The 20,528-nt window shown below is 43.0% G+C and overlaps 1 protein-coding gene across 1 annotated transcript; it reads left to right on the top strand.

Annotated features, from left to right (window-relative positions):
• Positions 1-1,673: 1,673 nt before the first annotated feature.
• LOC117376209 (bile salt-activated lipase-like) lies at positions 1,674-19,770 on the top strand. The gene is made up of 12 exons (XM_055224339.1): positions 1,674-1,754; positions 4,470-4,617; positions 5,046-5,165; positions 6,490-6,687; positions 11,095-11,225; positions 11,917-12,024; positions 13,813-13,936; positions 14,400-14,586; positions 15,671-15,874; positions 17,012-17,209; positions 17,981-18,088; positions 19,367-19,770. The coding sequence occupies exons 1-12, from the start codon at positions 1,695-1,697 to the stop codon at positions 19,446-19,448; spliced, it is 1,668 nt and encodes a 555-aa protein (XP_055080314.1). The 5' UTR covers positions 1,674-1,694; the 3' UTR covers positions 19,449-19,770.
• Positions 19,771-20,528: the final 758 nt, after the last annotated feature.

Genomic DNA, 20,528 nt, shown 5'->3' with positions numbered 1-20,528 from the left:
AAAAACTGCGCATGAATAATAGTACTTAGAGTAGACCTGCTACTTACAAGTCACTAGTTGCCCTGGTTAGTTTGTCAATGACTCATATTCATATCTCCCACTACAAGATGCTGGATCTAGTTGTTTGTGTGAAAGTGGATGAGATGTAGTGAGTTGGACCATAGGGGAATAGTGTTGGCTTGTCAGTCGTCATCTTAGGTCGGGTGTGTGTTTGTGCATAAAGCTGCTTCAGATCACTTTAACCATCTGTGTTCAAAACATAGATTCAGTAAATTATTTGACTTATGATTTTGTTTCACCTTTTACATACAATTTCTATGTTAAAGTGTAGGGAACCAGTGCAGATGCAAGGGATGTAACTATGACTTTGTGTCTCTGTATGGTTGTAACTTAAAAAAGAAAAACATAAATGCCTGATATAAATTGAATCTATACTTCAACAACAGTAAACATATATGTAGATCTTTTTTTTTTAAAGTAAACGCCTATACAAAAAAAAAAAGAGTAAAATTTGTGACTAATTTGTCCTCCCATTGATTTAATATAGAGCTCTTCACCAGTGAGACAAAACAATATTAAAATGAATTGTTTACGTTTAGAAAAGAGAGTTAAATCATTTTTGGGATGTTTTATTTCATTATTTGGGCTGTACAGAAGTTTGGCCTGCAGTGAGAATCTTTAAAAGTCAAGTGTAAAACCGCCAAAGTTAAGGCCCAATCCAGCCCACAAATCGCCTAAGTCATTTTTTTCTGTTATAAAATATGACTGTATGTTTTTAGCTATACACACTTCGATAACTTTAATGGAGCTTATTACCATGACATCAAACAAATACTCAACCATTGAAAGGGCCCATATTACGCTATTTTCTCATCACAAACAAACCTGGAGTTGTGTTCTGTTTCATTCACACATGTTTAACACACAAACCCTGCATATTTAGAATGAGTTTTTCTCTAAAACTGAAAACACTCTGTTCCACCTTGTGATGTCATGTGGTAATACAGGAAGTGCTCCATTGTGTTTTTAAACTCCATACATCTAGAATCATTTGCATAATTTCAGCCCTGAAACTGTCAAACTTTGAAGCTACAGGTATTATTTTTGATTATTATTTTTGCCTCCTCGTGGTAACATTGCTTCTCTGTGCACCAGAAGATAATGTAGACTTAATGTGACAATCTCAACTGTAAGGCAACAACTTATGGTTATTCTAGTGTTTTGTAGAGTAAAGCTATTTGACAGCTGTTAACTTTAAAACTACCACTTGCTGTCATCACAAGGTGGAACAGAGCATTTTATAATACAGAATTACTGAAACAAGTGTGAATGAAACAAAACACAATTTCGGGCATGTTTTTAATGAGGTAACAACATTCCAACATGACTAAAAGCTTACATTAGTCATTTTTGACTCCAGAATTAGCTCACTGAGCTGCAGAGGCTGCACTGATTCATGGTTGGCTGCAGGTGCTGGGGTTTGACCATTCAGATCAGAGAGTCCAGTCACCGTCATGTTTCTGTTTCTGTAACTACCAGTGACCTATATCATACCTACTATGTTTGATTACTGCTGGGTCAGGGCAGATAAGGGGTTCTCTACTGCCTCCTGCAGTGTTCCCTGTGCATGTGCCCAGATAAGAGCAGATATATATCCAGCAGCTGTGATGTTTTTCTTTCATATTGAGAGAAAGATGGAGGCTCTGGCTGCAATCCTCGTTCTCCTCTCAGTGGACCTGTTGTCAGCTGCAAAGGTAAAACATACTCCAAAATTGTACTTAAGTAAAAAAAAAAGTATATCTACTGGCGGTTTGTAGGATGTGATGATGTCATACTCTCAGATGGGGGCAAGAGCCAGTTTTCCCACTGTTGAAATATCCAAAAATAAATTCACAAATGTTGAACCTGATCATTTTTATGAGTGACTAGATCCAAGAACTCAGTGTTACAACAAAAATCTAACTTTATTTTGATACTACAGTATAGACTCAATATCAATACCGATCCCAATATCACAATGATAATAAAAAAAACAAAAACTCTTTCTTTAGACAATATAATGTGATTTTCAACATTAAATCATAGTACTTTCTTTTATTTTACCATGTGGCCTTATATCTGTGTAATCAGTGCTCCAGGTTTCATAGTGGTCCATGGGCGTGTACTAGTCTGTGTGGTCTTATACTTCTGATACAGCTCAAGATCATTCTAAAGCTGTTCAGCTTCATGTTCATGTCTGTCCTGTGAATGTGGCTTTTTTGATATTGATACCAGCTTAAAAATATATATTGTTTAATATATTTTCGATACTAGTTTTAGTATGGATTAATATACTATTTTTGACAGTATAGCTAGGAGTTACCTTTTAGTTTTAGGTGTTTCTATCTTTTCTGTTAATAGCCCAGCAGAATGTCATTTCGGGGAGAGAGATGTAAAATAGAATGTCATGTAGTTGGTCTATTTGCTTCATATTCTTCAAAACAAGTTCTGTGTTTCGTTTGTGTTATATCTCTGCATTTTTGTGTTTAATCGTGCATTCACTTCAAACTAAACCTAACACTTTCACAGGCTTGTTCTAGCACATTTCTGACAGGCATAATAATATCAAATTATTCCCCTCCCCGAACCGCCACCTTAACGTGGTGGAGGGGTTTGAGCACCCGAATGATCCTGGGAGCTCTGTTGTCGGGGGCTTCATGCCCCTGGTAGGGTCACCCATGGCAAACAGGTCCTGGGAGACGGGTCTGATTAAGAGCGGTTCAGAAGCCCTACATGAGGAGAGAGACAGCAAGGCCAGTTACGTCGCCCGGACTGGCGTTACCGGGGCCCCACCCTGGAGCCAGGCCTGGGGTGGGTGCTCGACAGCGAGCGCCCGGTGGCCGGGCCTTTCCAAACGGGGCCCGGTCGGGCCCAGCCCGAAGGAACGACGTGGGGCCGTCCTCCCGTGGACCCACCACCTGCGGGAGGAGCCATGAGGGGCGGGTGCAGAGAGATCCGGGCGGCAGTCGAAGGCGGGGACCTCGATGACTGGATCTCCGGACATGGAGACTAGCTCTGGGGACATGGAATATCACCTCCCTGGGGGGGAAGGAGCCTGAGCTTGTGCGAGAGGTTGAGCGTTACCGGCTAGATATAGTCGGCCTCACCTCCACGCACAGCTTGGGCTCTGGAACCCAACATCTTGGACTTGGACTCTCCATTTCTCTGGCGTTGCCCGCGGGGAGCGGTGGCGAGCTGGTGTGGGCTCATTGCCCCACAGCTCAGCCACTGCGTGTTGGAGTTCACTCCGGTGAACGAGAGGGTCGCGTCCCTTCGGGTCGGGGACAGGTCTCTCACTGTTGTGTCGGCCTACGGGCCAAACAGCAGTGCAGAGTACCCGGCCTTCTTGGAGTCCCTGGGAGGGGTACTAGACAGTGCACCAACTGGGGACTCCGTTGTTCTCCTGGGGGACTTCAACGCCCATGTGGGTAATGACAGTGACACTTGGAGGGGCGTGATTGGGAGGAACGGCCTCCCCGATCTGAACCCGAGCAGTGTTTTGTTATGGGACTTCTGTGCTAGTCACAGTTTGTCCATAACAAACACCATGTTCGAGCACAAGGGTGTCCATCGGTGCACATGGCACCAGGACACTCTAGGTCGGAGGTCGATGATCGACTTTGTTGTCGTGTCATCTGACCTCCGACCGCGTGTCTTGGACACTCGGGTGAAGAGAGGGGCTGAGTTCAAGTATCTCGGGGTCTTGTTCACGAGTGAGGGAAGGATGGAGCGGGAGATTGACAGGCGGATCGGTGCAGCGTCTGCAGTGATGCGGTCGCTGTATCGGTCCGTTGTGAAGAAGGAGCTGAGCCAGAAGGCGAAGCTCTCGATTTACCTCAATCTACGTTCCTGCCCTCACCTATGGTCATGAGCTTTGGGTAATGACCGAAAGGACAAGGTCGCGGATACAAGCGGCTGAAATGGGTTTCCTCCGCAGAGTGGCCGGCCGCACCCTTAGGGATAGGGTGAGGAGCTCGGTCACACGGGAGGAGCTCGGAGTAGAGCCGCTGCTCCTACACGTTGAGAGGAACCAGCTGAAGTGGCTCGGGCATCTGCTCAGGATGCCTCCTGGACGCCTCCCTAGGGAGGTGTTCTGGGCATGTCCCACCGGGAGGAGGCCCTGGGGAAGACCCAGGACACGCTGGGGGGACTATGTCACTCTGGCCTGGGAACGCCTTGGGGTCCCACCGGAGGAGCTGGAGGACGTGTCCGGGGTGAGGGAAGTCTGGGAGTCTCTGCTTAGACTGCTACCCCCACGACCCGGCCCCGAATAAGCGGAAGAAAATGGATGGATGGATGGTATTGGAATTGGTATTGAGTATTGAGCCCATTCCTTGTATCAAAATCGAGTTTGAAATGTTAGTATCATGACAACATTACTCTCTACTCTTTAGATGTTCACCTGTCCTCCCTGTGCATCTGTATTTCAGCTGGGCGTGGTGCAGACAGAAGGGGGCGCTGTAGAGGGCCTCAGCCGCAGCACTGGACTCTTCAGCAGTGTGGACATCTTTAAAGGAATCCCCTTCGCTGATATCCCAAAAAGATGGGAGAAACCCACACCACACCCTGGATGGAGCGGTACTAGGGCTGGTTTAGGCTTTGTTTAAATCGGTTGTAGTTCTGGTTTAATTTTTGTTTAGATCTGGTAGGCCTAAAGTTCTGGTTTAGTCCTGGTTCCTCATTCAAACCTGGTTTAATCCTGGTGTAGACCTGGTTTACATATTGTCCACAGTATTTTTGTTGGACCTTTATTATATCCCTATCTGATTTAAACCTTTTTAGACCTGGTTTAGTCCAGAATTACCCCAGGTTAATTTAGATTAATTAGTAAAGTGCCTGGCTACTTTAACCCCGGTCCAAATGTAGTCCAGTCCTGGTTTACTCCTGATTTAGTCCTGTTTAGTGCTGGTTTAATCTTGGTTTAGTCCTGGTTCAGTCTTGTTTGTCTAGTTCAGTCTGGTTCAGTCTGGTTGGAGTCCTCCTTTAGTCCTGTCTGTGCTGTACAGGTGTGCTGCAGGCTACAAAGTACAGAGAGCGCTGTCTTCAGGTGAATCTGCTCCAGACCAAAACCCAGGGCTCCGAGGATTGTCTCTATCTCAACATCTTTGTGCCGCAGGGACTCAAGCGTAAGACCACTCACCAGCTCTGGTTTAGTCCTGGTTTTGTCATTCTTTAGGCCTCCTCTGGTTTAGACCTGGTTTAGACTAAATCTAATCGTAGCCCACAAAACCTTTGCCCTTTTCTTCCGAGACTCCTTCCATCTCCTTGTTTTCAAGTATGGTTTTAGCTTCTGATTTCCATTGGATCATGCAGGTGACATGCCACCTCCAGAAAGTTACCTTTAAAGCAGAGGCTTAATGCAGGATGTTATGAAGGTGCTAAAATAACCTCTCAAATCAAATGAAACTTTACACCACTGATGATTATACACACTATGTTTACACGCAAACTAGAAACTCAAGAAACTATTCTCAACAATACTTAAAGTGCATATGACAGGTTGGACTACTCATTTCACTGAAACATAGTTCACAAAATTGTATTTAACGTTTTATTAAAAATCTTTCTTAGTCTTTTTCTTGTTTTGAACATTTTGATAAAGTTTTACTTCTTGATTGGACATAGACTGCAGATACATAGAGGTAATTCCATAACTGTTACCTCAACAACTAGTGATGGAAAGTGTACTGCAAACTAAGTAAAGTTACTTGGCTGATAACATACTCACTTACAGGTATAAGGTATGTTTTCCAAAACTGTAGTCAAATTTAAAAAAAGTACACATGAAAAATACTGCTCAGAATACTAGTTACTAGTTCCTTTTCAACAAATTTTCAGCTGCATTATAGATGAGTGTTTTATGTAAACTGAACAGTTTAAAGCTGAATTTACTCATTTCAAACCACAATCTGCATTTTCACTGAGCTGTCGAGTCAGAGCAGGCGATGCAGGGCTGTTATGTTTGTCAGGTAAGAAACGAGCAGAGACAGAGGTGAGACAGCTGTGGATTGGTACTTGTACTCTACTCAGTACTCATATGATTTTAAATGGAACTAAATGCAATTACAGTACATGGCTAAAATTAAACCACAAATTAGAGTGAGTATTTGTAATAAGTTACTTTACACCCCTTTACACAAGGACCAAACATATCTAAATTGTACAACATTATTAATAAGCAAATTAAAAATAGAACTACGCCTTTAGTTTGTTCAGTTCAATGTATAAGACATTTCAGAAAAATGCCGTCCTTGCGTGTACTTTTGTATATTTTTGTACTTTCCTTTTCAACTTTTTTCCCCACAAACTGCCAGTTGTTATGTTTTAGGTATTATCCCACCAAACCAAGTCTTAATTATAAAAACATGAAAATGTCATATGCACTTTAAACAAGTTGGTACAGTAGCGTTTCAGTCCTGGTTCTGACCTGGTTCCCCTGTTCCGTTGCAGTCTCCATGAACCTGCCTGTGATGGTGTACCTTTTTGGGGGTGCCTTCCTGCTGGGGGCCTCTAATGACGTGGAGGTCCTAGGCCAGTCACTGTATGACGGAGTGGAGCTGGCGGACAGAGGAAACGTTATTGTTGTCACGGTCAACTACAGAGTGGGAACGCTTGGATTCCTCAGCAGCGGGGACCAGCGTTTGCCAGGTAGGACCCAGATCGTGTTCAAAAGTGTTTTTTTTCCCTGGTATAAAATGTGTTTAGTTTAGGTTTAAAGAAGGCGTATTACACTGCTAACACATAACATATTACATCAATGTGTTAGCTTTTATTATTTTGGACATGCTATTTTCACATATTAATACAAAACAACATATTACACGTTTAACAGGTTTCGCTCCGAGTTCCTCCTTCTTTTTCTCTCTGTGCTAACTCACTCCCCCCTCAGAGCGCTATCGCATTACAATTAGCGTGCATCTTGTTGATTAAACTATTGCACATCACATTAGATTTATGAGGTGATGAGGTTATGAGATGATTCCAATAAGCCCAGGATTACTAAATTACTTAGACAGGCCTGGGTGAAATTTTTCTTCACATGTTTTTGAGGAGGGCAACATTATTATAACGCTGTAGAAAGCTCTAAAAGGTTTTGCATAATACCAAAAATACTGGGAGAGAAAAAATGGTAAACTCTAGTAGCATAAGATTTGAAAGAAGAGACATGAGGCTGGAGTTCTAACACATGGAGAAGTTTATTTACCATCAGCACAGGACCCAGTACCAGGAGACATGACCCACGACACATTTTGTTGCCCTTCTAGTCTAGTGGTCGAGAAGTCTGGCTATGCGTCCGTTGTAGGGAGTATTATATCTCTGAAGAGGCCAAGATAACAAAGACGTTGGCAGTGTGGGGTTTGCACAGAATATAAATGGTTTCTCTATTATCTGGAATGGGCCAGTATGGATTTGTTCATTATTCAGGTAAGGTGGACACGACAGCAGTATGAGCCAGACAGAGATTTAAATCAAAATTCAGCTACTGATTTATCTCAACTTTACTTGTGGGTGCACTTTCAGTCTCATTCTTAGTTCAGTTCTAGTTTAGTTCTGCTTGAGTTCATGTTTAGTCCTGTTTCAGACCTGGACAAGTCCCTGGTTCAGTCGTGGTTCATTTCAAATTAGGGATGGGCCGATATTTACCAATACAGATGTTTAACTTTTAACATCCATAGCAAGACTCACAAGTTTATCTTAAGTTGAAGTAAAGATCACAAATTAACTTTTCTATTTTTAAAAATTAATAAACAAATTATGATGTTATGTTTGTGTTTACATACAGCCATATAACATTCTTCTATTTCCATTTTGGAGCATAAGTCTGTTAAGGCGCACAGAGAATGATTGCTATTGACTATTAGCATCGAATACTGTTATCAGTTGATACCGATATTTCAAAGAACGCAAGTTACGATTTTAACTGCTACGGTTTTATTGCATCCATATGAATCACCAGAGGGCGCAAAGGGAGTTCAGTGCTTTATGCTCCACTCTTGCGGTGGTAGGGAGTAGCCTTGGTTCAGTCCTAATTCAGTCTTGGTTCAGTTTTTGTAGCCGGCTGCTGGTTTCTCATGATGCTCTGCTCTGTGTTATCTTGGGGTTAGATAAAGCTGGAGGTGAGCGCAGCTGTGGAGGATATTTTTACGGAAAACAAACATGAGACAACACAACCAAAACAACCAAAACAGTCACCGTTTCTCAGTGCAGCTCAGTTATTGCATATCTCCAAACTGTTATTTTGGAGATATGCAAAATGAGAATGATAAGTTGAGTATTGTCTGTAATAAAAAACTATTGTTAAAATTAGGCAGCAAAACACGATACGATCAATCTCTGTCCCCTGGATGTGAGTTAATATGTTTTAATTAAATATAGCTTTTACAAATGGCAATTGCAATATTGATTTATTTTTAATTACAACGACATGATGGCCAAGTTGTTGATGTTTTCATTTTGCCTTTTGAGTCTCAAGATTATTGTCCAATCAGAAAGCAGAATGAGCCTCACATGAGTCTCTCATTTGAGTTACCATGTTCAATGCTGACATCCAATGAGTTTAAACTTTTCTCTGCTCTGAATGGTCACTATCTAAACCCCAGCACCTGCAGCCAATCATGAATCAGTGCTAATGCAGCCTCTGCAGCTCAGTCAGTGAATTCTGGAGGTTTTGAGCTTTCACATGAGTCCTGTCCATAAACTGAGAATGAGAAGTAACACGGGTTCAGTTGTGATTATTGTACCAATTGATAGCATAATAACGGCCAATAATGTAACAACAGCCCATAATACAATCATTTTAGTCAGGTTTAAATGTAATAAGCTGATAATGTAATAACAGGTCAATAATGTAATCTTGAGCCAATAATGTTATTATATTATAGTACTGGCACAATCTTATTATTCACTATAGTTATTACCATAGACTGTATAAAGGTTAAGGTACACTTTATTGTCCACGCAGGGGAATTTGTCCTCTGCATTTGAACCATCCTTTAATGCCACTGGGGCATCTCCTCAGAGGCAGTGAGCAACACAGAGCAGTGCTCAGGGACCCATCTCCACATCTTGGTCTGGTCTTGGTCAGGACTACCTTTGCAGGAGGATTTTACCTATGGTGCAGAGTAAAAGGAAAATTCAAATCTGTCAGCTGGACAAAAAGTTGTAGGAGTGAAGATGTTTCGCTGCTCATTCAAGCCGCTTGTTCAGTTCTTGTCAGATCAGGTCTGCCTTTTATCTGAAGGGAGGACCTAGATACACTGAAACTAATGCACCTTTTTGTTTACAGTTTCTGTTTGTAGGTTAAGTCTGTGGAGCTACACTAAGTGTGAACTATACCTGAGTCATACTTAGCATAATCATTCAGGCCCCAAATGGGTGCTCCCCATTAGCATATTGGCTAACCCTATTGTTTTCTTGTCTTGATTTGGGTCTGAGGATGGAGTTATAAATAGGAGATAAATGATGTCTAAGGGCCTCATTCCTGTTCAAAGAACGATTGTCTTTCCTAACAAAAATTGCTTCTTTAGCTCCGCTCTCAAACCATTTCTTTTCTCTGGCTAAGGTCTGTACCTCGCTGTCTTCAAAGGAGTGCTTAGTTGCTTTGAGATGGAGATTTACGGCGGACTGGAGTCCCGAGGAGCTCTTGCAAGTGAAAAGATATGAAGCAGTGCCCACCAGTAACCTGACTAGAACTGAAGAAGTGGCTTTGGATGAGCAGCCAAATGTATTCGCTCCTACAACTTTTTGTCCAGTTAACAGATTAGAATTTTTAGCTTAGTATGGATCATACCTGGACAACTGAGGGTTTTGGTTTGATACTTGTTATTCACCTACTAGGAATGCAATAATAACCAAATCTCTTAGTACAATATTTTCTCGATATGCATCTCACTGTATATTTATATTTATTTACAATATTTTGTGGATGCTAACAAAATTGTGAACATCCTACTTTTTCCCAAGATATTATTTTGAGACTTTTTACAATACAATATCATGACATTTCATTTGTTGTTACATTAAACATTAAATTTGTCTATATCCATGGTGACAAGCAGATAACCCTAACAGCCCAAGTTAAAGGTCAAGGGTCTTCTTTAGAAAGGCATGCATGTGTACAAAAATGTTAATAAGACGACTTAAAGTGGGCGTATAACATTTATATCACCATGTCACCTTTTATTGGTTTGAAAATGCTAAATTCACCAAAGACATCTCAAGACCATTACAGGCACATTTCAGCACCAATATTCCCTAAACATTCATTTTTGGCAATACACCACAATTCAATCATCAAACTCGATGTCAAAGCAAATATCGAATAGTGAAAAATTGTCGTAACGGGTGAGTGTAGCGGACCAAAGGATGCAGACTCGGGGAATATTTACAGGATTTATTGTAATAATAGGACAAGTACAAACAGCGGGTGACCCGGAGGTGAGCAGGCGAGCAGGTGAGCAGGAACATAGGAAACACAGGGACCGGGGACATGAAGGGACCACAGGACGACAGGCAGACCAGACGGGCGTAAAACAGAGCGGGCAGGAGACATCCAGGACCGGAGCACGACAAGAACACAGGGACGACGGGAACGCAGGCAGGAAAAAAGTGACACGACAATGATCTCGCGCTGAGTCTCTTCTCCCAGCTCCTTTTATGCACAGCAGGTGTGTTGATTGCGCTGATGGGCTGCAGGTGCGCGCAGGAGGAGCCAGGAGCCCAGCCCAGATCTGGCAGGTGAGGGAGGGAAAGAGCAGGACAGGAGTAAAACCAGGAGCGGACAGTGCGGATCATGACAAAAATACAACAAAATACATTAATAACATTGGTTTCAGCTTTTTGTGTGGTCACCTGTATGATAACCCTCAACAATACAACAACAGATTCAATGAGTAAAATGTCAAATTTAATCACCCACTACTGAGCTCCATTAGATTAACATCATCAATACTTTCCATACACATCAAAACGAGAGGTATTCACTGTAATACTTCTGTTTTCCATACGGTGGTAGAGCATCTGGTTTAAATCCCCTCTCTCTGCTGTGTGTCTAAGGGAACTATGGCCTGTGGGACCAGCATGCTGCCATCTCCTGGGTCAAAAGAAACATCGAGAAGTTTGGAGGAAACCCAGACAACATGACCATTTTTGGACAGTCAGCCGGAGCTGCCAGTGTCAGTTACCAGGTCAGAGCACACCAGGGCATCGTCATAAGAACAGTTTAGTTTGAACTGGTTTAATTGGGGTTTAGTTCATATTTAGAATGGGCTAAACTTACAGAGGATCTATGGGTTTCTGAGTGATGAAAAATTGCCATAGCCAGGATCCAGAATATACAATTTAATACTTAATCTCCCCAAATTCAGAGGGGCTTGATTGACATGTGAATTTGCCAATCAGAGACACGCGTCGTCCGCCCATAACTAAATATCACAAGGGACTAGAAAACTTTGTGAATTTCTGCAGAATCAATGATGAAAGCACTAAATCAGATTTTAACAGAGAATCTGATGAGAGAGAAATGCCATTTAGTTCAAAATGACTGGTGACCGATGAGCAATGAAATAAACAAATCTGGAGTGGTGATCAGACTGAAGTCCCTCTGTATAAAAAATATAGAGCAATGTCAGTCTGGACTTGCCAGGAAACCTCAAAATGACATTATGAATTGTTAATGTAGAGGTAGAGTAGACCAGTCTGGAGCATCCAGAGGAAACCTACATAGACACAGGGAGCCTACCCCCCTACTACCACTACTACCCCTCTGTCAGTGAATATCATGCCATTAACTTGTGTTTTGTGATTAGTTAATTAAATAAAAAAAAATATAACCAACATATTTGTTTAATCATCATCTTCTCATCTCTCTGTGTGCAGATGCTGTCCCCATACAGCAGGGGGCTCTTCCGCAGAGCCATCTCTCAGTGTGGGGTAGCCCTGAGCCCCTGGGCCCACCAGAGGGAGCCCTTCAAACTCCTCAAGAAGGTCAGTGTGGACTGATCACAGGCAGCTCCATAGACCTTTGCTCCGCTTGAGTGCAGCCAACATGAAGACTTTTTTTTTTAAATTACCTTTTATTTAACACTTTTGAAATCTTTATTCTTTATGGATACAGCCGACAAGTCTTATTTGGGTAGTTCATGAAAAAGTGCCATCTTTAAAAACTGCTACACAAAAACTGGTTGGCAATGAGATATGAGGAAGCCCCTGGCTGTGGCTAGAAATTCTGTCCATAAATATAATGAACAGAACCGGTGACAAAGGGCAGCCCTGGCAGAGTCCAATCACCAAATCTATCAGTACGATATTTTCATAGTATGCATCTCATGATACAATATTTTGTGGCTGCTAACAAAATTGTGAATTTGCTACTTTTTCCTTTTCTGTCAAAATCCAAAGAATTAAATTTTAAAAGGGCTCAATTATAGTTATTTCTTCATGTAGTCTGCACTGAAATCAAGCAAAGGGTCATGGTCTATGTACTTATGTTTGTTTTGTAGCTGTAGCTGCACCACAATGAATTCAAGCAAATAGACTTGATGGATCGTGATGGCCCACGGTATTATTGTGATACTTTTTTACAAAACAATATCACAATAAACTAGTATATACTACCTGATTGTGTCCATGGGGATGTCTCACAGTATGACATTAAACATTGTCTATATCCATGATGATGAGCAGATGATAAATAACATTTCTACATTAAAGACGTCATTTTACGAGAATAAAGTCATAATATTAGGAGGATAAAGTCGTAATTTTATGAGAATATAGTCTGCTGTGCATGAATGAGTGACTAGTGTGTTATGAAGAATGTGGAGCATTTTGTTCAGCTGGGGTTTATGCACGGTGCTGTGTCTGTGTTAAGAGTTTGTTTCGGTCGGAGGAACCATACGGATTTGGAAGAAACTGCTACTTTTGTGGAAGAGGAACTATTCTCATAAAATTGCGACTTTTTCAGGCTTCAACTTGACATCTTTAATGTCGAAATGCTACGACTTTATTCTCGTAGCACCCGCATAATTTATTTTATATAACTGACCCTTATCTCCATCGTAATGTCCTGCAAATCCATTTGTGGACTAATAGTGGTGTGGCAAGAGCTCTCAAAACTATTTCATATGTCTATGTATCTGACCCAAACTGCACTCATAAGACTACACCTGAAAACATGAAAACATGACAAAGTACTTGGATACAATGTGTTTATATACAGACAGTAGGGCTGTGGACCTTTAGTCGATCCACGGTGTCTTAGACCAAAACTTATAAGTAATAATTTTATTTCAGTTATGAGGATTTATATGAGACAACTGCAGAAATGTGAAGTGAGTGAGCTGAAGATTTGGTATTTTGATTCATGATTCACAAGCTGAATCTGTCTTTATAGAAATACATTGTTTCCTAGTATTTTTTTCTGTATAAATAGTCGTTTTTGCAGGAACTCCCCCTGCAGGTGTCGTCTTGTGAGTGCAGTTTGGGTCAGATACATAGAGATACTGTAGTTTTGAGAGCTTTTGCCACGCCCCATTTTTAGTCAACTAACTGATGGGCAGAAAAATGTCTTTAAACAGCTATAGCCCTAGATGTCAGATTAAACTTGTGAATCTTAAATTTAATCTGCCTTTTAACATATAAATACCAAAAATACCAAATCTTCAGTTTACTCGCTCACTAATGTCTCCTCTCTGCTGCTGTCACTTATAAATCCCTATCATCTAAATAAAATGATTAGTAGACTATAATACACATTGTGGTATTTCCATTCAGATTGCCAGTAAAGTGGGCTGCTGGAGGACAGATGTGGACCTCATGATCAGCTGCCTGAAGATGACTGACCCAGTAGGAGTCACCATGGCGGGCAAGATCGATGTGCTGCTGCTGCTCGGGAGAGGTACTACTACTGTTACTACTTGTACTAGTCCTACTACAAATACTTTTAGTACTAGTCAGAGGTAGGCAGTACTCAGTTGTATTTACTCATTTACTTGAGTAATTTACACCATATTTCAGTATGAGAAGTAGATTTGAAAGTGTAACAGTACTCTTACTTGAGTCAAAGTTGTGGTGACAAAAGCTTTATGTCGACAAGCATCATCCACATCAACTCATTTGTTGTTTACCTCTATTAACATGACTTTAATCAATCATAAAAGCACATATTTTATCAATTTATACAACTATACTGTAAGTTACCTTCTTGAGGCAGTAACTAAGCTAGGAGCTGAAGGTTTTCAAACCAGGTGCATAAAGTTTGCCTTTCTCCCGCCATGTCCATGTAAACATATTTGAGCTGTCTGTCTGTTTGTCTGTCTGTCTCACAGCTCCCTGACCAGTGTGTTGTTGTTTTACTGCAGGTGTGGTGATGGACCTTCTGGAGCTGGCCCCAGTGGTGGATGGAGACTTCATTCCGGATGAGCCCAGCAGACTGTTCTCCAACACGGGACAGTTCGACTACATGGCCGGGGTCAACAGCATGGATGGGCATATTTTTGCTGGAGTGGACGTGCCTTCGATCAACAAACGTAACGCCAATATTACGCAGTGAGTCATGGGAGAACCTACAGGAGTGGGCAGGTGGAGGCAGGAGCAGGCAGGAGCAGAGAGAAACAGAGCCAGAGGAGCAGATCCAGAGAGTACAGAGAAGTGAGAGTAAATTTATGGGTAGATACATGAGGCCTAAAGGTGTAGATGTAGTGGAAAGAGCAGAGGATGGAGAGGAGAGGGTCAGATTAAACAGAGAAGCAGAGGAGAAGGTCAGATGGAGCAGAGGATTCACTGTGAACTTTCTCTGTCTCCTCTCTCCCCGTCTCTCTCTTTCTCCTCTTTCTCTCTCCTTCCCCTTTTTCTGTCCATCTCTCTCTCTCTTTCCCTTTCTTTATTTCTATCCCTCCTCTCTCCTTCCTCTCTCTTTCCTCTCTGTTTTTCTTTCGACCCCTTTCTCTCCTCTTTCTCTCTCCATCTCTCTTTCCTCCTTTTTCTCTCTTTCTCTCTCCCACTCCCCTCTCTATCCTCACCCCCCTCTCTTTCTCTCCTCATGTCTCTGCTCTCTCCCCTCCCTGCCTCTCTCTCCTTTCTCCCCTCCCTCTCTCTTTCTCTCACCCCATCTCTCCCCTATCTCCCCTCGCTCTCCTCTCCCCTCTCTTTCTCTCTCCCCTCCCTGCCTCTCTCTCCTTTCTCCCCTCCCTCTCTCTTTCTCTCACCCCATCTCTCCCCTATCTCCCCTCGCTCTCCCCTCCCCTCTCTTTCTCTCTCCCCTCCCTGCCTCTCTCTCCTTTCTCCCCTCCCTCTCTCTTTCTCTCTCCCCTATCTCCCCTCGCTCTCCCCTCCCTGCCTCGCTCTCCTTTCTCCCCTCCCTCTCTCTTTCTCTCTCCCCTATCTCCCCTCGCTCTCCTCTCCCCTCTCTTTCTCTCTCCCCTCCCTGCCTCTCTCTCCTTTCTCCCCTCCCTCTCTCTTTCTCTCACCCCATCTCTCCCCTATCTCCCCTCGCTCTCCCCTCCCCTCTCTTTCTCTCTCCCCTCCCTGCCTCTCTCTCCTTTCTCCCCTCCCCTCTCTTTCTCTCTCCCCTTTCTCTCCTCCCTCCCCTCTATCCCTCTCCCCCTCCTCTCTCCCCCTCTCTCTGTGTCAGGGAGCAGGTGCGTGGGGTCCTGGCCGGTCTGACCAAAGAGCGGACTGGACCGATTGTGGATCGGGCGCTGGATCTGTACTCGTCCACATGGGGCTCTCCTCCAGACCAGGCTTTGATGAAGAAGACAGTGGCTGACATTGAGACGGACTTCCTGTTTCTAGTGCCCACGCAGACCGCCCTCAAACTCCACGCCAAGCACAGCAGGTCTGGAGGACGAGCTGTTGAGTGATGTCACCACTTTGGCTCATTTGTTCATTTGAGAAGAAGTTCTATATTATACACACTATGGGGTCGTCACGTGTGATGTCACTGGGTCCATCAGCCGATTGAAAACAATGAACATGTTTACATTTTTTTGAAGCAACAACTCATCTCACATTCAAAAAGAGATTGCAGTTATTTCATGCTACCAGGGTTATACGTGTACAAGGTTAAAAAGCTAAACTAGGCTAAACTAAGATAGCGTTAGCAGAGACTGGTAATCCTATGTCATGATAGATTATTTCTACACTATTTACATATTTTGTACAATTTGTGGTTAAGCATGTGTTTTTGAAAGGTAATTGTCTCTTGTTTGACAAACAAAGCTAGATATTAGTTGTGAAGTTGTCGGTCGGACCCGAAAGTGACATCATCACTTCACAATCCCATTCAGGCTTTAGAACTTAATGATGTACTGGTATGGAAAATAGGTCAAAGTAAATCACCAAAAATGTTTTTAATTGTCTTTTAAACATGCTTTTTGTCACCATAGCATAAGTATTTCACATTTTCAAACTTAAAATAATGTCTGCATTTGGAAAATATACTTCATAAACTACACCTCATTTTCGAATGAGATATTTAGGCCTTGGAGCTCCCTCTGCTATGAGCAGTGGGAATGAACATTAAGAAAGTAAACAAATTAAGCGCATTTCCTCCGTGAAAGCTATGCTAACAGAAAGCTATGCTAACAGACCCATGTGTTTGTTCTTAACACAATTTGACCACAGAATGAGGTCAGTGATGGTTTATGGGCTTAAAAGCTCTGAAGTTCAGATTTTTGTGATGCAACAATTTAGAAACAGATAATTTCTGAGTGCTCAGAGAAGACGACTTTGAATTAAGTGTTTAATGAAACAATAGTGAATGAAAAAAATAGGTAACTGCCCAACAAAATAGGTAACTGCATAACTACTTAATTAAGAGGTTAGGAGTTAGGGTATTATGAAACTATATTAATTCTAGCCAAACAGAACTAAAAAGAGACAAAAAGGCCAAACTTTTGTCCAAAACTAACTGTAAAATAGTAAAGTCCTATTTTTATTAGTTCTGTTCTCCTTATGTCCCTGTGTGGTTCAGCGGTGCACGGACTTACTCGTACCTGTTCAACATGAAGACGCGTATCCCAGGATTCCCGGCATGGGTGGAGGCGGAGCATGCTGAGGACCTGCAGTACCTGTTTGGAAAACCCTTCTCCTTTGCTCTGGCCTACTTCCCCAGACACCGTGATCTGTCCAACTACATGATAAAGTACTGGACCAACTTCGCACGCACTGGGTCAGTACTCAACCAGGACTAGACCAGGACTGGACCAGGAATAAACCAGGACTAGATCAGGACTAAACTAGGACTAAACTAGGACTGGACCAGGACTAGACCAGGACTAAACCAGGACTAAACCAGGGCTAAACCAGGGCTAAACCAGGGCTAAACCAGGGCTAAACCAGGGCTAAACCAGGGCTAAACCAGGGCTGAATAAGTACTGGGCCAGGACTAGACTAGAACTGGACAAGGACAAAATCTCAAACAGGACTAAACCAGGACTAAACTAGGACTAAAACCGTATTAAACCAGGACTAAACAAGAACTAGATATAATATTGCGACTTGTCCGAGGACATGATCCAAAAGTGGAGCTTTGCACGCAGAAGGTCAGAACTAAATCAGGACTAAACCAGGACTAAATAAGGACTGGACCAGGGCTAAACCAGGACTAAACCAGGACTAGATATGACACCCTGACCTGTCCGAATAGATGATCGAATACTGGAGCAACTCTGCACGCTCAAGGTCAGGACTAAGCTAGAACTAGACCAGAACTAGGACTGAACCAGGACTGAACTAGGACTGGATAAGGACATAACTATAACTAAACCAAGACTGAACTGTGACTGAACCAAGACTAAACCAGGACTTGACCAGGACTCAGTCAGGACTAGACTAGGACTAGATCTGACCCCGCAATCTGTCAGATTGACTGAACCAGTACTCACCCACGGCTAAATCAGGACCAAACCAGATCTAAACCAGGACTTTCTTTGATCCGCAGTGATCCAAACCAAGGGGAGAGCCGGGTTCCAGTCCCATGGCCCACATTCACCAGGACATACCAGCCGTACCTCACCATCAACCACCAGATGTCCAAGTCCTCTGTCAGGTTAGCCTGCACACTACAGTCACAATATGTTTCTTTCCCTGTAATTGGAACATACCCTCAGGTCCCCCTTCTTAAACAGAGGGACTATCACCCCGGTCTGCCAATCCAGAGGTACTGTCCCCGACCGCCATGGGATGTTGCAGAGACGTGTCAGCTAAGACACCCCCACAACATCCAGAGATTCAAGATCTCATCCACCCCTGGAGCCACTGAGGACCATGCCAACCACTCCAATGACTTCAGCCAGGGTGACGGATGAGTCCTCCTCTGAGTCCTCAGTTTCTACTTCCTCCTCGGAAGATGTGATGGTGGGACTGAGAAGATCCCACCGCAGCTCTCCACCCACACTGTAAACACTGTTGTTGAAGCACTGCTTTCCCCTCCTGAAGCATCAGACAGTTTGACAGAATTTATTTGAGGCCTCCTTCATGGCCTCCCCCGAACTCCTCCCAACCCTGAGATTTTACCTCTGCAACCACATGAGCTGTGGCACACTTGGCCAGTCGGTACCCATCAGGTGCCTCAGAGTCCCACAAGTCAACAAGGCTCAATAGGACTCCTTCAGCCTGACGGCAACCCATACTTGCGGTGTCCACCACCGGATTTGGGGGTTGCTGCAACAAACATCAATCGTTTCTAACATGGAGGTGAGGCCAACTATGTCTAGTTGGTAATGCTCAAACTCCTACATAAGCTCAGGCTCCTTCCTTCCCAGCGAGGTGACATTCCATGTCCACAAAGCCAGTTTCCATGTCCAGAGATCCAGTCGTCAAGGCAACTGCCCCTGCGACTGCTGCCCAGATCCCTCTGCAGATCCCCCTGCAGGTGGTGAGTCCACCAAAGGACAGCCTCATGTCCCTCCTTCAGGCTGTGCCTGGCCGAGCCCAATGGGGTGAAGAGCACCCATCCCAGGTCTGACTCCAGGGTGGGACCCCGGTGACGCCAATTCGGGCGACGTAACTGGCCTTGATATTTCGCTCATCATAAGGGGCTTCTGAACCAGTCTTAGTCTGACCCCCACGACCTGTTTGCTATGGGTGACCCTACCTGCATGTAGCCCGGAACAACAGAGCTGCCAGGATCATTTGGGCTCTCAAACCCCTCTACCACATTAAGGTGGCAGTTCAAGAAGGGGTATAGCTGTATATTCTATAGATAATGTCTACAGTAGTTAACCTTGGATCATTTGAAATGAAAAAAAATGTTATTTTTATTGTAAATATTTGAAAACAACAAGTGAAAGTTATTTAATATTGACCACTCTGTACTGTCCCATAGGTATGACCTCAGAGCAGACTACGTATCCTTCTGGACCTCCACCTACAGCAACCAGACCATCGCAGAACTAAACGAAAACTAAACTAGAGCTTAAGCAGGACTTAACCAGGACTAAAGCAGGACTACACCCAGACTAAATCAGGAATAAACCAGGGCTGAACCTGGACTAAACCAGAACTAAAGCAGGACTACACCAGGACTAAACCAGGACCTGGGGACTACAGCAGAACTGAACCATAAGTAAACCAGAGATGAACCAAGATTTAAGATTACCAAGATTAAAGCAGGGCTAAACCAGATATGACCCTGGACTAAAGCAGGACTAAACCTGAATTATCCCAGTACCAAAACCAGGACTTCAAACAATCCTATAAATTACACCAATAAAAGAACAAACAACTGTACATTTCTTGTATATTATTTTTACAATATTAGCCACCAAGTGAATGAGTTTGTATTTCAATATTTATTTGTATTCAGTACAAAAATACATTCTATCATTGAATATCACACAGTCACTATGTTTACATGCACAGGAAAGTGCACTAAATAAACTTGTCCCAGTCTAAAGCAGGTTAAAGTAGGTGCCAATGGGGCTATGAGGCGTTCAGGGCATCCAGTAATTTAGCATTAGCACTAGTTATATAACTTATAACTCATATTTTTAACCTGACTTTTGGCAGACAAAGATAAGCAACATCTAAATTACGCTGAGCATTTTATTTTCAGAAATGCTACAGACTGAGTTACTCACAAGTTATTTGCTCTGAGCCGCACTAATAAACTTTGATATTCACTTTAATGCAACGGCCCAAAACAAAATGTGATCGGGGTGAAAGACGTAGTTTGTCATTGCTGCTGATCTAAAATGAGAGAGTACATGTCCAAACACATGTCTAATATTTTCCTGGCTGTTTCTTGCCCCCTGCAGTTGAATGCCTCTCTTAATCTGTGCCTAATGTAAATCAGACAGCACAGTTACACGGAGCAGGTACCTGAGTACTTATTGTCTTCTCGACATGTGGGATCTTTGAGACTGAATTCACAGCATCTGAATTGTAGTTCCTGGGTTTACATGCATTTTCATAAATCGGTTTAAATTGGACTAAGCCAGTTATCTGGTTTTCCTGACGTGCATGTAAATATTGTCTGAGTTTCACAC

Source organism: Periophthalmus magnuspinnatus, chromosome 9 (assembly GCF_009829125.3).
Source record: "Periophthalmus magnuspinnatus isolate fPerMag1 chromosome 9, fPerMag1.2.pri, whole genome shotgun sequence".
Taxonomy (NCBI): domain Eukaryota; kingdom Metazoa; phylum Chordata; class Actinopteri; order Gobiiformes; family Gobiidae; genus Periophthalmus; species Periophthalmus magnuspinnatus.
The sequence above is the reverse complement of the archived record's forward strand: the minus strand, read 5'-3'. Positions and strand labels throughout refer to the sequence as shown.